The 17,799-nt window shown below is 39.2% G+C and overlaps 1 protein-coding gene across 12 annotated transcripts in view; it reads right to left on the bottom strand.

Moving 5' to 3' along the window:
- Positions 1–17,799, bottom strand: part of TSPAN4 (tetraspanin 4) — a 797,106-nt gene that overhangs the window by 81,999 nt on the left and 697,308 nt on the right. For all 12 annotated transcript variants that reach the window (XM_087950830.1, XM_087950829.1, XM_087950835.1 and 9 more), the window contains one exon: positions 16,670–16,861. In XM_087950830.1, coding sequence (XP_087806956.1) covers positions 16,670–16,861 — 192 coding nt within the window. The remainder of the gene's footprint in view (positions 1–16,669; positions 16,862–17,799) is intronic.

Raw genomic sequence — 17,799 nt, 5'->3', positions numbered from 1 at the left:
CTTTGAGCCATTCCCCACTTCTGGAAACCGTCAGCGACCCAGCTCCGACCCTCACTACGCTGCAAATTGAAACCCTCAACTCGCCGCCACTAACGGCAAGGGATATCACCGCCGACACAAAACGGGAAGCTATCCTCGCAAGAGTTCTCAGTTGGGTCGAACGCGGGTGGCCAGTTGAAGAAACCCCGCCATTTTTGCACCGTTCAAACATTGGCAAACGGAACTATTTTCCCAGAAGGGCTGCATCCTATGGGGAGATAGAGTCGTCGTACCAGAGAGACTACAGTGACTTGTGTTGCAAACCCTGCACGAAGGACATCCGGGCATTGTCCGCGTGAAGGCTCTCGCTCGAAGCTACGCATGGTGGCCAGGCATCGATAAACAAATTGAAGCCTGGGTAACCACATGTAGAAACTGCCAAGAAGTCAGCAACGCCCCACCGAGAGCAATTCCCACCGAATGGGAAACTCCTCGAGGCCCGTGGTCCCATATCCACATTGATTTAGTGGGACCCACTAAAGGACACACTTTTCTCCTAACCGTGGATGCTTACTCCAACTGGCTCGAAATCCACAAGATGAAAAGCACAACTACTGACTCCGTTATTAAAAAACTAGATAGATTATTTGCAACACACGGTTTCCCGGACGTTCTAGTTTCCGACAACGGACCCCAGTTTACTGCTCTCACCTTCGAACAATACTTGGCGGACCGGGGCATCCGCCATGCCTTAACTTCGCTGGCTCACCCTGCGGCAAACGGTAGAGCAGAACAGATGGTCCAATTCGTTAAAAAGACACTACAAAAAATGGATCCGGGGGACATCGACGCTAGATTGAACAAAATACTCTTACTACAACACATTACCCCCCACAGTGTCACCAACAAGACCCCAGCCGAACTTTTAATGGGGCAGAAGCTTCGCTCCCACCTCGACCGATTACACCCAGCTTATTCGCCAGAGAAACCTTGTGGATCCAACGGAACGTATCGCCAATTCAAGGTAGGTGACTTGGTCTACGCCAAAAACCTTTCCGGCAAACCGTTGTGGGTCCCAGCCACCGTAGTCTACCTCACTGGCCCTAGATCTTACCGCCTTAAGACGACAGACGGCAAGATATGGAAACGCCACATAGATCAACTTCGATCTCGCTTACAACCAAATATCCGCGACCCCCCGGAATTCCAAACTCAGGGGGGAGGGAATACCGAGGGGGATGAAGACCGTATAGACGACGACGTAATCAAGGACAGACGGCCGCTAAACCAAGTGCTCGCACCACCTGAAGAAGGTCCGGGATCGGGGGCATCCTCCCCGCAGAGGAACACCATAGTGGAAACATGCCCGCCCGATCCAGGAATGGACTTAAGGGACCCTGATAGTGTCGCGGAATCAACCCCGTGCGAAAACGAGCCTTGCGTTCCACCGGAACCGAACTTTAAACAAAAACCGGTGGAACAGCGGAAATCAAATAGGCAGGTAAAACGACCTGCATACCTGCGTGATTACGTCACCACGGCCGTCAAACGAAACCCAGGGTGTTGTGAACTAAAGAAATGTAATTAATAAAGATTCATTTGCATAGCAGGATCGTAATCCTGCACTTCCTATTGGCCCATATAATGGCAAGTTATGATTGGTTCATTCCGAGCAATCTGACTGGCTGTTGGCAGGCCGAGTCCCTTTGGACAAGGTTCAAACCCTATAACATCATCCATTGGTCATCCGGATAGCAGTTCACTCTATAAAAGGGCGGCCGCTATCCGGGGTTTTTTGTCTCTGTTATGCTTGAGAATAAAGAGCTGAAGTTCAAAGTTTACAGTCTGGTCTCCATTCATTAACCCATGCCTCATACTTAACATGAAGGAATTTCATACTTGTCTGCAGAGATTCTTAGTCATCCAGGTCATGGTTGTCCCAAAGGCGCTTTTTCAGGAGGGAACTGGACTTCCTTTTTTTCCTACTCAGGTGACCCTGAGGACACAGATAAACCTCCAAGTGCTTCAATGACCCTCAAAAAGGATGCAAATGACTAGCAGTCTGCAAGAAATATAAATCCTTACATTCCCCACCATTCAGTCAGAGCTGAAGAAGCTTCTTGGATGAGAAGCAAAATGTCTTCAAAGACAAAACAAAAAAAGTCCAGTTGCCTCCTGAAAAAGCTCCTTTGGGACAATTTCATGTTTGGTTTTCCCTTACTCCTGCTCATGCAGCCTATCCCCAGCCCATCACAGTTCTGCTGGAAACACTTTCTTCAGCCCACTACTCATCCCTGATAAGCAAGTCACTTTATTTCCATAAAAATAATATTGGAATACTTCTATTGGATAGAAAAGATGTGTAATTTTAAGGCCTCACTTAACTATAATGCTGCACCGAAGCATCTTTTTCAAAATTCAGCTAACACACTTGGAACTTGCATCCCTCAACCCACCAAGACTAATCCAAGAAGCGGACTGCTTTCTTCACCCTTCTTGATTAACCATGAGTTGATCAGGTTTAACCAGCTGGATTCAACTAGATCTGATTTACAATAGCATGCTTCCACCTGCTTTACTTTAAATGGATCTATTCAACATAGACTACAAGACCCATCACCAAAAGTGATGCATTATTAGTTTGCAATCTTATTCTTTAAGCTAATTGGGAAGCAATTCCCATGGATTTCAATGGAATAACTCCTCAGTTGAAACATTTTCCTCCTATGTTTTATAACTTCGTAGATTTATTAGGAAAATTTTTTTTTTAGAATTCTGCATAAGAATATGCCTCTTGTCTATCTAGTTTAGCGTTATTCTCATTGGCTGGCAATAACTCTGCTGGGCTTCAGAATAAAAACTCTCCAAGTCATATACAGACTACTTTATATCTCTTTTGTGTCCACATTTTTGACAATTATTTCAGCATACTTGCAATTATTGTGAGAAAACCACCAACATGGGCAGAAATAAATAAAGATACAAATGTAGAAAGATGTTTAGATTGGTGATTAAGTTGGCTGAAAAATAGCTTACTGATTCAACTGTGCCAGTTGCTAAAGGGGATAAAATATAATTGACTGCATATGAAATTTTCTCCATATGCATAAATTGCTAGAACAAAAGTCAATCCAGCATTGGATATACTCTTTATCTAACAGATTGACAGTGCATTTGATTATATTTATTAATCTATAGAATTGCTGAGATGGGTGACATATAAATTTAATAAATACATACATATGTATACTGCATTACTAATATTATAACAACAGAATTACTTGTATTTAGGTAGGCAGGATTGCTGTTGAGGACCAAAGGAAAGAAATGGGGGAGTTAATAAGAAACTGATATTCATGAGCTTGGAGCAATGCTCAAAAATTGGAAATAAAAAAAAAACTCTATAAAAACATTAATCTGAAAGTAATTCTCAGAGGACCTTGTGGGATTTATTTTTAAGCATGCATAAATTGTAGCTATAAATTAACAAATGTTCTTATTTGCCAAGGTCTTCTCAAACAAAAGAAAAAGCTGAGCAGGTTACAATGCATTGCATTACCATTCAAAACCAATCAGAAGGCAATAACTTATTTATTGCACCAAATGTCTTGAAATCTCAGCAGAGAATTTTCCTTTGTGAACTGCAAGCCGTTCTGAGGGAATACGTGTATTCATGTGTGCACGCACTGCAGATGCTCTGAATTATGCTGATATTGTACACAGTTTTGTGTTATCTCTTATTTTTTATTGTTCTGGTTTTGCTTTGGAGTCCATATGAAAGAAAAGTGACACATAAACCTGGTTAAATGAATTGTGACAAGATTAAAATAATATATACGGTGTAATAATGATAAAATAATACTGAAATATTCGATAAAGATTGCAAGTGGATTATAATTATAAGAATCTAGAACAGGGGTGTCAAACTATTTCATTGAGGCCGAATCAGCATGTGGTTGCCCTCCGGGGGTTGGAGACGAGCAGCGGTATGGCAAGGTGGTGGTGGCCAACTAGGCATGGCCTGGGTGTGTGGCCAGCTTGACATCGCTCACATGGGTGGTGCTTGTGGGGGTTGAGTGGGGTTGGGGAAGGAATCCAGGGGTCTCCAGTATGTGGTGTGGTGGGTGGGAGGCTCGGCCCACAGGATGAGGTGAGGCGAGTCAGGGGACAAGGCAGCTACAGCCAGAAACTGTCAGCTACCATGTGCTCACCACCCTTTCTGAGTGGAGGGAGATGGTTTCTGGCTGTAACTGCAGCCTGCAGCATCCACATGCAATGGGGTGGGCCAGGCTGAGGCAACACTGGCCCAATTCCTCCTGTGCACACGTGCGCCCCTGAAATGGCTTGGGCCGGACCTGGGCATGCGGGCACACACTGCCTTCTGTGTGCACACATGCTGGGATGGTGTGGGCCAGGCCAAAGAGACGAGGGCCAGCCCCTACAGTTTCCAGGATGGCCTCATGGGCTGGATTCAGAGAGTAGAGTAGAGTAGAGTAGAGTAGAGTAGAATAGAATAGAATAGAATAGAATAGAATAGAATAGAATAGAATAGAATAGAATAGAATAGCTCCCAATTTCAAGTCTGTAAAATTTCAGTGGCTAAAATGAAAGCCCAATCTTTCAACCAGCACCTTTTCCATAATACAATAAATAATCCGACTTGCCATTACTCCAATTGTGATCTTCTCCAGCTCTTATTATTAAGAGACTTAAATTAAGGTTTGTCTTCTATTCTACTAATTTTTAATGAACAGAATATTCTTCTCTGGCTAGGAGCAATGCATCACCCAATTGAATCTAAATTGGCACATAGGTGTAACCATTTCCCTATTATCCAATTGCTTTGATAGGTCACATGAGAACATTATCTTTTTTTTCTATCAGATTTATCTACAGAAGCTGTGCTAAATTCTGCTTGTAACTATTGGTCTTTGTGGGGAGAAGATAATTATCAGGGGTGATACAGCTACAGGTATTGTTGTGTCTACAGCTTAAGTTATTCATTTCATTTACTTATTTAAGAATTTTATTTTACTTTCTGTATTATCCTTTTGATTATGTATAATGTATAATTTATGCCTGAACTTTTTATCAAGAAGTAGGACAAGCAAACTGAAACTCCAATAGCTACAAATGCGGACAGCCATGCTATTTTTAATTTGGTATAGTTGATAGCAACCTTACCAGCTTCTGAAAGTTTTGGATCCCAGTTTTCAAATGCTGAGCACAGTGTTTGTATTTAACTGATCTTGCCAAACAGATTCAAACTGACAATCTCCAAATTAGATAGCAAATAATTTCAGAAGATGGAAAGCACTGACATATTATGTCACCGCAGACTGAAAGCTGATATATCATTGACTTTTCGTACATCAAATACTTTTTCTGATTCAAATCCATTATACTTAAGAACTATGTACGATATTGGAGATTACTTTTTCCATCAGATGTTACCACTGATATTGGAGAAAGATTTTTTTATGATAACAAATCACACAGCATTTGATGTTAGATGTTCCAAAGGACTTGAAAACTTATTACAAGTGGATCTAATAGTCAAATCTAGGCTGACTCCAAGGTTACATTACTCAAAGCAGCCATATTTATTTTTATTTTGGGGGAGGGAAAATCAAATAACTTGGGAATGAAATTTGAAAAATATATATGTCTTTAATTTTCCCCTTTATACATTCAAAAAATGAAATAATAAATTGCCTGGATAGGATTCTAAGCTTGCAACTTTGCTCATTTCTACATTAAAGGAGCTCAAGTAGGAAGGATGAGAAATACTTGTGCTACCACATTCATGAATTAATAGTCCAGATTGGCATACACCAGTATATTACATATTAAATAATTCAGACCCAAACTACAAGTGCAGCTACTTTTCTGTTATTTTCTGACAACCATATTTAGAAAGTTCATTATTTCTGTTTTATCTGACCTGAAATGCACAATCCCAATAACCCTGCCAAATTGTATACCCAGTTCTATGATTAAATGGAAGGAATAAAAGGAAAATCAAGATTCTACAGCACATGGAATAGCACAGTTAAGTAAGCTTCCCAGCTGAAATGCTAAAAATAAAGAGAATAAAAATGAGCTTTGCTATGGTGCCTGGAGATTGTAGGCAACCGATAGAAGAACGATTATGACCTGAGACACAATCCCAACACAATCCCAATGCAAAGCATTTATACACAGAACCTCACTAAGATAATTAATCTTACTTTGCAGTGATATATATTTCACCTTAGAAGTTTCTGGTAGCTAAAATGGTATCTGGATTGGGTTGCTGAGGGTGAAAATCACTAGGTTACTTATTTTTCAAAAGATGTACATGTTTTAGGATTCAGGAGAAAGGGAAAAAAGATATTGTTCTTAGAATCAAGTTAAATTTCTAAATCCTAAAGTCTGTCTCTTTTTCTATTAAATGTTTATTTAATTTTTGTTAATGCACTGATTCTAACTATAGTTAGATGGCAATGGTATCATATAGCTGGAAAGGTTGGGGACCACTGTCCTATCTCAATGCATGGTGTCTCCTGTTTATTTTCTTCTTTCTAAACTTGTGAATAATCTATTCACTTCCCATCACCAATCTATTTCTCTCACAAAGATATTCAGAAAGTGAAAGCCCTGACATCAGTAATGCCAGCCAATGTCTATATCTGCCCATTGTTCAGAGGTAGTATTCAGCAGATTCTGACCAGTTCTGGAGAACCGGTAGTGGAAATTTTGAGTAGTTCGGAGAACTGGCAAACATCACCTCTGACTGGCCCCACCCCCATCCATTCTCTGCCTCCTGAGTCCTAGGTGATAGGCTGGGTCTTTTTTTTTGTTGCCCTGCACAGGAGAATGGAGCTATGGGAAGAGAATGGGATTTTGCAGTATTCTTCTCCTGCCGCACCCACCAAGCCACACCATGCCCACCAAGCCACGCACACAGAACCAGTAGTAAAAAAATTTGAATCCCACCACTGCCATTGTTGATGCTTTACCTTCTATTGTTTAATCTTTTTCTTCTAACATGGCTTTTGAGAAATTTAGACCAGTGGTCGCCAACTAGTGGGCTGGAGACCACTGGTAGTCCATGAGAAAATGTTGGTGGTCCACAGAGAAATGTCAGCTCCAAAGCATCCCCCAAAGCAATTAATCCAGGCTGTGCAGGAACACAAGGCTGCGCTGCCCACAAGGCCCATGGGAACACAAGGGTTGTGTTGCTTGCATTGTGAACAACACGAGGTAGTGAGGGGAGGGGGAAAGGGAGGAGGGGGAGAACTTGCCCCACTCACCCCACATGCCTCACCTGGCCATTGGGCTGCTTCCTTCCATTTCTTTCTTCTTCTGCTTTTGGCTGCACGCAAGGAAAGCAGCAAAAGTTTTTCTTTCTCTCCCCCAAACTCCACCAGAAATGAGTCTTTGGGGCCCTGCAAGGCATCCTGCTCCAAGAGTCTCTGATGGCATGACAAGTCTCACAAAGACTCATTTCTGGCGGAGTTTGGGGGAAAGAAAGAAAGACGTCTGCTGCTTCTGCTGCTTTCCTTGCATGAAGCCAAAAGTCTCTCTCTCTCTCTCTCTCTCTCTCTCTCCCCCTGAGAATGGAGCTGGAGACAGTAACCTGCAATCCCAAATAAAGAATGATCGATCGGTAGGAAAATGGAGTGGGGAATTTTCCTGCAGACTTTTTGGGGGATTTTTGCAGGGTCTCTGGTCTTCAGAATTTAAAATTATGAGTTTGGTGGTCCCTGAGGCGACCACTGATTTAGACAGTAAGCTCCGTAACTAGGAGTTCTGAGGCACATGCATGTAGAGGATGTAAATACTGTGTTTCATCCATATCGAGAACATATATTTTCTCAGTCTATAAGTCATTATTAAAGTTAATACTTCCTTTGTTAATATTTCAGTTCCATCTGAAGATTATCCCAAGCAAAATGTCCAAAGCATAATGTGAAAATATACCCTTTTATTTAACATTAGTTTCAACATCTTGAATGATTCTTTGTAAAGTTCTGCTTCCTTCAGCATGCTCTCTTTTGACCTACAGGGTAGTGTGTCTTTCTCTACAGAGTATGTATCCACAGAAAATTGTATTCTTTTAGTTTTTTAGTCATTTCCATGTCACAATTTTCTACAGAATTCCCTTTTCACTTTCAACTTCTAAGAATGAGTCTTTTCCATTCAGGTGTCTCACAACTCTTGTCTCCTTTCCCAGAGGATCAGTTTAAAAGTGTGTTACCTCCTTTCAATATTAATGCCAATAGTCCAGTTTCTTCCTGATACCAATGGAAATTGTCATTTTTGTACAGAGATGGCTTGTAAAGATACCTCAATGCCTAACAAATCTACTTCTCTCCTCTTTATTCCATAACAAGATCTCTGTGGACTTAAATTCTCACAAAATTTGCATGGAAGCAAGAGCCATTGAAGTCTTAAGAGTTTAACATGCATAGCACTGGACGAGAAGTTATGCGAAGTATATTTTACAGTACTAACCTAAATTATGCAATTCTATTCATTTTGCTCTAATCTCTGCAATTACTTCAGGATGGCAGTCTTCACCTGTTATCTAAAATACAGGTCGCGAATGTACTTAGTGGCTGTTCGAAGTTACAATGGCACTGAAAACAATGCCTTATGACCATCTTTAACAATTACGATTGTTATGGCACCCTCATGGTCACATGATCAAAATTCAAATGCTTGGCAACTGTCTCATATTTGTGACAGCTGCAGTGGCCCAGTGGTCATGTGATTCCCCCTTTGCAACCTTCTGATAAGCAAAGTCAATGGGGATACCAAGTTCAATTAATAACCATGCTACTAATTTAACAACTGCAATGATTTGCTTGATAACTGTGGCAAGAAAGATCATTAAACAGGGCAAAATTCACTTAGCAACTATCTCACTTGAATTGGCATCCTTCAGTCTCAAGAGACTATGATATTGTGCTATGAAACCAGTAACTGCCACTTCCCGTGTTATTTCAATGCTGTATGCAAAGCTGAAGTGTCCTCTCCAGAGCACGAGGCCTGGGTGATTTAATATGGAGGATAAACTGTTACCTAAGCAGTAGATCCCCCCCCCCTCTATGTCACTGAAACAGTCTAATGGAACGGCAGAGCCAATACGATTAGTTCCAGCTGCGTCTCACTTAGCAACAGAAATTTTGGGCTCAATTGTAGTCATAAGTCATGGACTACCCGTGATACAATTCAGTCAGGTTAACATCTGGATATAGAATGGGAGTGATACAAACATTTGCCAGTTCGGTAAAAATTATTTGCACAAATGCTAGGGCTGATGTTCTAGGATTAGAGCACTGCTAAGAAATTGTTGAACAAATGCTCCAAAAGTTGGATATACAGCATGCTAGGAATGTGTAACAGGACACCAAACATCTCTGTATTACCCGTCTACATTATTTATTACTAGTTTTCCCAAGGCAAAAGGAAAGGGGGGGAAAAGGGTTTCTAAATGCAAGCACCATATAAATCAAGTTGTGTGTTTTCAGAGAATAAATTCATCCCTTTCTCACCTGGGCTTCTAACATGAATCATTTGGTAGCATTACCCCAACTAGTAGAATGAGAAAAGAATGGTGCCTTGAGTGTATGTCAGACAGCTGATTTAATTGGTATTTTATGGCATTTTCAGTATTTTATGATTTTTGAAAGAAAATAGACTCTAATCAATAAAATGTCACAGAATACCAAAGCTACAGATCTCTGTCACAATCTAAGCATGATCACCCCAGCTTTTTCTAGACAACCATAGGCACAGAACAGCAAAATATCCTTTCCCTCTTTTAAAAAGGAATCTGATTTTAGCATTCACCTTCCTTAGGATCCCATTTCCCAGGACACAAAATTTGAGTAGACAACTTGAGTAGACAACTGCTATAACATCTGCTCACTATGCATGAGCTGATGAATTAGACATAACACCAACCATACATTTTTGGCCCATCTCAAATTCTACAGCTGGGATTTTTCAAAAGAATTAAAGGAGGTCAAGAAACAAGCACGCAATACCTAGCACGCTCAGCTACATATTCCTTTGGAAATAAAAGGTATTCATTTAATATTCAACATTATGAATGAAGATTGGTACTGGACCGCATGTCTTCCAGCAATGACTTGTATGTACCCACAAAGTTTCTTCCCAGAAAGGATAAATCAAACCTTTGCTTAAGCTATTTATTTCACCCATAAAAGCTTCTGAGAGTCCATCTGTTCACTTTTGCTATGCAAAGACTGATATTCCCTTCAAGCAAACGGAAGTGGCAGATCTCTAAAATAAAGAAGGCAATTTTAATGGATATTCCTAGATGGTTGTATTGATCCTACACCTGAATGTAATGGAAACACTGGCAGCAATAAGTAGTCGCCATTTCACATCAGACATTTGCATGTTGAACTTCTGGAACACTTGCACTAAGGCAAAATATTATCTGAAGTAAAGATATGTAGAGGTCGGATATGAAACATCTGACTTAATCCCTCTTCCTGCTGCAGAATTTTAAAGTCCTGAATTGAAAAAAAGATACAGAGCAAGAATCTGGCAGCTCTGGAACAATGTGTCTTGTTGCCTCGGTACATTATTCCTTAGCTAGAGAAGAGTGCCAGTAAAAATACTATTAATTATGGCAATCAGACATGATCATTCACTCACTCACTCACTCACTCATTCATTAAATGTATATGCCATGACAATCAGACTTTAAGTTGTGTGTGATATATACAAGATATTCATATATAAAATACAATATTTAATATTATGAATGAACAATCTGATATTAGGGGAGGGGGGCAGATAAGGCTTCATCTGAATGATCATTACAGCTGCAAGAACTATCAAAGTATAACCATAAAGCAGGAGGTAGGACCAGGATTTGAACATCAAGAGATTTTGGGGAAAGAAAAAAGAAAAACATTGCAGGGAAATATTTTTTAATAACCAGAGTAATCACAAGGGGCAGTGAGTATCCATCTAAAAATAATCTTTAATAACTTCTACATTTGCCTGAGGATTTCACATCTACTCCAATCCTCTCTTCCTAGACAGCAAAAATTGGATTTAATATATACAGCACAGGATGTCAACTTCCAACTGACTCTGTTTTGTTGGATTCTGGCATGTAGCACAATTAGAATTGCCCTGCAAATCCTAGCTTAAAAGTAGGTCAGTCAGAAAAAGTGAAGGGAAGGTGAATAAGAAAAGAATACCTCTTTGAATATTTTAATTTTACATTTCCTTATCTGACCCTTCAACAATAACCCACTCTACTATTTAAAACCTGAGAAGAAGAAAAAGGCTCTTAGTTTATTTGGCTGTGAAAAATAAGAAGCAAGGAAACTTAGAAGAATGAGAAGTGCAATTTAATACCATGAGATCTCTATAATTTCTCACAGAATCTGGTCTTTGTTTTTTAACAATCTGATCATTCCCATATATGTTCAACCTTCTAGAGCAAAAATACAGTTGAAGAAAAAAAAGCCTAATTCACACCCAAAAGTCCCAATTCTTTGACAGCTCTAGGAAGTGTTTTGGGAAGACACATCTAAATCCAGAAGCTGCTGTCTAAAAATAGACTAGATAAGTTTGACTCAAAAAAGGGTATTACTTTACGAGAAAAGTAAAATACTTTCATTTCTTTTTTATATTTATTTAGTCAATTTCCCTATTGTTGATGGAGTTTGGTGGTGTCAGTTTTTCAATGAAATCTAGAAATAATATTTTTCAGAAAAGTTCCTGCAATGCATCTATCACAAATGAGTCTTGCATTTTTTTAAAAAAATGGAAACCCAACATATACTATTGGTAGTTTCCAGTTGACTTCACTGTTTTATCTGAAATCATGGCCTTCCCTTGTTTATTAGCAAACTGAAACCAAAAAACAAATGTTCAAGCCCAAACGAACTGCAATCTTTGAAATGCTATACAAAGGAACAGCTCATTGATGTGGCCAATTACCAGAAAATAAATAGATCTCTCATTTGTTGTTCAGAAATTTCATTTTAGGTCTGTCAAACAGTTGGCAGACATTTGTTGTTCTAGGTCTGTCAAACAGTCACATTAGAGATGTTCAAATGGTGGATTTCTACTTAAAGATCTTCTCCAATTCTAAATTTCTAGAGACTTCCCTGAATCATAAACCACAAGTGGAGCATGATAACTAGCTAAAGAATTATGTGGTATGTAAAGTAACAGGTGTTGAATTCTGACTAAGAAGTTCTAAAAGAAGTCCTAGGTTAAACTTAAAATTTTCAGTCTATCCGATCTCATAGATTTGTTATTCAGATAAAAGAGATACATTTTTGGGATCTGAATTTCTTAAAAAAAAAGAAAAGAAAAGACAAATGTGAAAATGTGTAAACTCACTAATACAGAATGGAGCAAAATTCTTTAATTTTGGGTAAAGGATATTTGGAAACAGTGGATTCTGAAGTTCATCTTAAAATTGTCTGCTATTAAAAATCAATTTAAAAGCAGTTATACAAGAGGAACCAATTTTACTGGATGAGGTTGAGACTGGCTGATTTGAGGTAACTCTTCAGCATATTCTTATTTTTTCTTTCTTTTCTATTTTACTTTCTATTTCCTTTTCCCCATCTATCACCTTTTTCATTTTTTAAATGTTTTTTAAAATTTTGTATTATTCTTTTATCTTGGTATCTGCATAGTTTATGATGAAATGGTTCTGCACATTTTCCATGCATGGTCCTGCCAATGAAGAACATGGAAGTACAAAGGCTCCTGGACTCAAGTCATGATGGGATCATGTACATCATGATATCATCATAGCATGCACTAGTTATGCCATTTCCATCCATAAACTAGATAAATGACACAATTCACATAAGTTTCACATGAAAATATGCAAATAATTTTGCATATGAAATAATTTGTATAGTGACATCATTTTTCTCATATGCACAATTCATGTGGAGGCCCATGGGGAAGCACTGCATGCCTTGTCACATATAAGAAAAGATGTGCAAAGCTCAGGTGAATATCTCTCAGTCTGAAATAGGATACAGACTTATATTTGAAGAGAGAGTTTTTTGTTAAATAAGCTGGTCATGAACCATATGAAAAACTACGCATTAAATATGTTGGGCAAACCTATCTTTCAAGTGTCTAAACTATTGTATATCCCAACTGTGTTAATGAAATTAAAGTAAGGGAGACTCTACCCTTTCTGGACAGTTTTCTAGATTAGTCCAGAAAATAATAATAATCAGAAGTCAAGGAGCTGTCCAAAAACCGGAAGCAAAAATCTCAAATTCTCTAATGTGAGATTTGAGGATTCCAATGAAACTGGAGATTAACATTAGCAAAAGCATTTCGAAGGGCTGCTGAATTTTAAAACAAACAAATTAGAAATGACTCTACGGAGAGTATTTAGATCAATTTTCAACTTATAAATCTGATTAGAAAATGCAATGATCCCCAACCTCTGCTGCATAAGAACTGGATTGTCTACATTTAGGTAACTTCTAACTAAGGATTTACTCTCTCATTTACTGAAGCCAATCTTAGTGTGTGTGTGTTTATGTAGAAGGAAGGAGGGAGGGAGGGAGAGAAAACACTGAATTTCAGGAAGCAAACTAGTGTGACCCTGAGGAATCTCCTAAAATTACTTTAGTTGTGTGAGGGAAACATGTCATTGTGAAGTGGAAGAAAACAGTACACACTGCCTACATATCAAAGCACTGTACCCTTTATTTAACATAGGAGAACAACACAGCAGCTTTCTTTTCTATATGAAAGAGTTCAATCTAAGGAGTGCCATATTTTGAGTATGCTTTAAATGGTGCTGGCTGAGGCAATTTAAAATGGATGAAAAGTGGATTTCAATGTTTGTTTTTCTCCCAAGCCAAGAATTTTAAAGATCTCAAATACATAAGAATTGATGCTTATCCAGTTCATAAATGAGGACAGTGAAGCTTATTCCCAAATACTAACGCTGGTATTCTGTCAGCAATTTATTAAAACACAAATGCACTTCTTATATACAGTGGGTGACTCTGTAATAAGGTATGGACACACTAACACAAAGGTATAACAGAAAATAGAAGATTACCCCTGAGCAAAGCCTGCCTTGTCTTCTTCATTTTCAAGGAGATAGTTCTTAACTTTATTTTATTTTATCATGATCTAACATTTCAGTCTGTCTCTCATATTAGTTTCAAGGCTATACAGATCTTCTCCTGATACCTGATATTCCTTCTTCCACTTCTTTTTGGTAAACGAAGGAAATCATTATGTTATATTACAGAAATTAATTTTTTTAGAAAGGATACATTGGATTGGATTGACATTGCTCATGCTTTAGTCCCATTCATATCATCGAGAGAAGCTTGAAAACATGGTTAGGGATTTCTTTACAATAGCCCACTGATTCAAAAAAAAAAGTCATACTGTATTTGCTTTTCTTCTGGGGAATCAAATCAAAGGATCAAAGACAAAAGGGATGAACATTTGCTACAAATACCCTTCTTGGGGCAACATCTGAAGACAGTATAGCTTATGGTCTATCTCTCAGAGTCACTCTGTAAGTGAAATGAGACGCATATAAAACAAACAATCAAACAAATAAATATTTTGGGGAATGTGCACATTCACTATCTTTCAATGATGGAAACAGGAAGTAGTAAGTAAATTAAGAAAGGGCTTGGTCATTAGAACATGGGCTGGCTAAGGACTTGAGGGTGATGGAACCGAGTTAGTTTGGTATAGTGGTGAAACTTCTACCCTAGAAAACAGGAGACTGTGAATTCTAGTCATGCTTTAGGCATAAAAGCCAGCTGGATGACATTGGACCAAATTACTCTTTCTCAGTCCAAGTGACCTCATAAGATGGTTGTGAGGAAGGAATACTACATATGCTCACTATCTGGAGTTAAAGTAATAAAGGCAGGATAAAAAATGTTAATAAAAGTAAATAAATAAACACCCTTGTTGTCAATATATTCTTGTTGCAGGCAAGCAGGCTTAGCAGAAAAAGGTATTCCTAACTCCTCCATCACATACAGACAGAAACTTTGAGTGGTTTTAAAAGAAAGGCAGAATTGGAAGAGAGGTGGAGGTTGGGGACCAAGGCTGAGAAATTCTTTCCATCTTTCAAGCAGCCTCAGAATTAATTTATTTGAAACCTGAGGGAAAGGAGCATCTATCTAAACAGGAGGCCAGGAGTTGTTGCTTCAAGAAAAATGGATATTTGTGTGAACATAAGTAAATAGGTTTTAACTAGATTCTGTGCTAGCTTTTGTTGATTGTTGGTTGCTCTCTGGCATAATCTCAAAATGGAAGAGGAAGAAGAAGAGGGGGAATTCTTTGTTTCTTTACTGATCGTGGGATGGGAAATCCTAACTTTATTGTACCAGCACCATTTTATGTGTGCTGCTTGAGGCATGAGATTGTCTATTGGCTTTATCACTACTGAGTTGAAGGAGAGGTGTGGAGAGCTGGACAAATTCTTCTAGCCAATGCCTTAATGCTCTATGGCTAGGAGATGGTAAGATAAGAATTACCTCCTTTTATTTTTTTAATGGGCAGAATGGCAGTACAGGATGTGACAGTCCTACCTCTCTCATGTATTTGATATTAGGGGAGGATGCCAGATAAGTCTCTCTCTCTCTCTCTCTCTCTCTCCCTCCCTCCCTCCCTCCCTCCCTCCCTCCCTCTCTCTCTCTCTCTCCATCCACCCCAAAATTTGATAAACCATTTCCAAAGCAAGAACTACATGCTATTCTTTATCCGCAGGTGCATTGCTTCTAATTTTTACTTTCTTTGTTAGCGTTGGACTAGGACTGGGAATATGAAATTCAAGATCACCCTCACCTATGGAAATTCACTGGGTAATTTTGGACCAATCACATTTTCATAGCCCAACCAACTTCACAAGTTTGTTGTGTGGGAATAAAATGAAGGAAGATCTTTGCTATGAGCTGCCTTGATCTCCTGTAAACCTAACAATCAAAACTAACCAAAAAACTAATAATTATCTATTATTGTATCATACAAATCTCAAAATGTCTCTCAAGTCTGTTGTTAAAAAGGAGAGTATACCTAAATGTAAAAAGGGGGCATGAGTTTTGCAAATAGAAATCTGCTTATAAAAATGGGATTGCTTCTCACTTTTTTCTCCAACTATCTGAGAAGATCTGGGGCTGGGGGGATGTTTGGCTGGAAAAAAAACATTCCATCAGCAAATACAATCCACCAATTTGTATCTTTAAAGGCATTCATCTATCAGCAGAAGAAAGTAACAGCCTTGCTTTTTAGATTGTCATTTGGTTTGCTTAATGGCAACCTCAGGTATTTACAAACATGCGCCCCATTTTTCACAATCAATTACCACATAATGCTAACATCGTTAAAGATTCTAGATAAAGGTGTCTTACTCCAGATGGGAGACTGCTTGTATGAGATGCTGGGATATGCTCTATGTCAGGGGTGTCAAACTCACATTGTCACGGCAATGTCATGTGACATCGGGACTTTTCCCCCCTTCACTAAATCATGTGGGGAAAGCATGTGACACATCTGGCCCGTGGGCCACAAGTTTGACACCCCCTACTCTATGTGAAATTGACAATATATTAGGCATTTAACATATGCAGAATCACTCTGAGGTCACAAAGCAGGGACAAGTAAATAAGACATGTTCAATACTCACACTGAGTAGGAGGCACTTGTTTTCTTTGATGGCTCCTATGCATCCCACAAAGCCAATGATCATCACAAAAGTCCCTGTGATGATCAACAGGTTGGCAGCTGACAGAGAAGGGAAGGAAGAAGAGAGGGTAGCGAAGTTCCCTTGAGTAACGGCTAGCCATATGCCAACTCCAAGGATCCCACAGCCTCCCAGCTAGGAAAAAAAAATACAAAAAACAAAGAAAAACAAGCTCAGTCATACTGCTAAGACAGGTGTTCTCGTGATCAGCATCACACTTGCTTTTCATTAGCATCAGCAGCAGTAGAAACGCCATTATCTAGAAGAATGGTTATTTTTGAATGTAAGCATATTTCTTTACATTGAAATTACACTGGGACCCTAAGCTGGGAAAAATGCCTATAGAACTGCTGATGCATGTTCACCTTGGGGCACAGATCACATAAACAGTCATGGAACTTTCTGGTTCACTAAAGCCCTTTCATAAAACAGCAAGGAGCAGGGAACATGGTTAAGCTCTGATCTCTCCTCCTCTGGGAATAAATTAAAGTAATTTAAATCAGCATCACAAAGTGAGCTGCCACATAGTTAGGATTAGAAATAAAACTCAAGGACCTCAGCCAAGGAGCTTTGCTCAAACTCTCATGCTTTTGCTTAAAGGAAATGCACCCACTGCAAAAAGCTAATAAGTCCATGCGTAGCTGAAGACTAAAACAAACAAACAAAACATGGAATAATTTAGGCAACTCGGAGATTTGAAAAGCGGAGTCGGCCTCAGCTGTAAAAACTCATTGCTGCAGGCAAAGAACTGCCAGGGGCTTTCTCAGCTGTCCCGCTTACCGCTGTAATATAGATTAGGACAATTTTTCAGAAGTATTCAGGGATCAGAGTCTTCCCATTGCATTTCCAAGGGGAGGCGTGCTTCCAAAAAGCATCAGTAGGTCTGTCTCCTTGCTTCTACTGCCTTTAGCCATTCCACTGTGTAAGTGAGTTATAGCTTTGCTCTGTAAACATGTGGCTTTAAAATAGAAAGATTCGTTCTGGATGCCAAGAGTCCTGGACTCTGGAATAGGGAGGAATTTGGGAGCCAAGAAAAATTAAGGCAGATATGCTAAAACAGGCATGTGCTGATG

The sequence above is a fragment of the Notechis scutatus genome, chromosome 1, assembly GCF_049901735.1.
Source record: "Notechis scutatus isolate UNSWTSFEM ecotype Mainland chromosome 1, rNotScu1.2, whole genome shotgun sequence".
Classification (NCBI taxonomy): Eukaryota; Metazoa; Chordata; class Lepidosauria; order Squamata; family Elapidae; genus Notechis; species Notechis scutatus.
The sequence above is the reverse complement of the archived record's forward strand: the minus strand, read 5'-3'. Positions and strand labels throughout refer to the sequence as shown.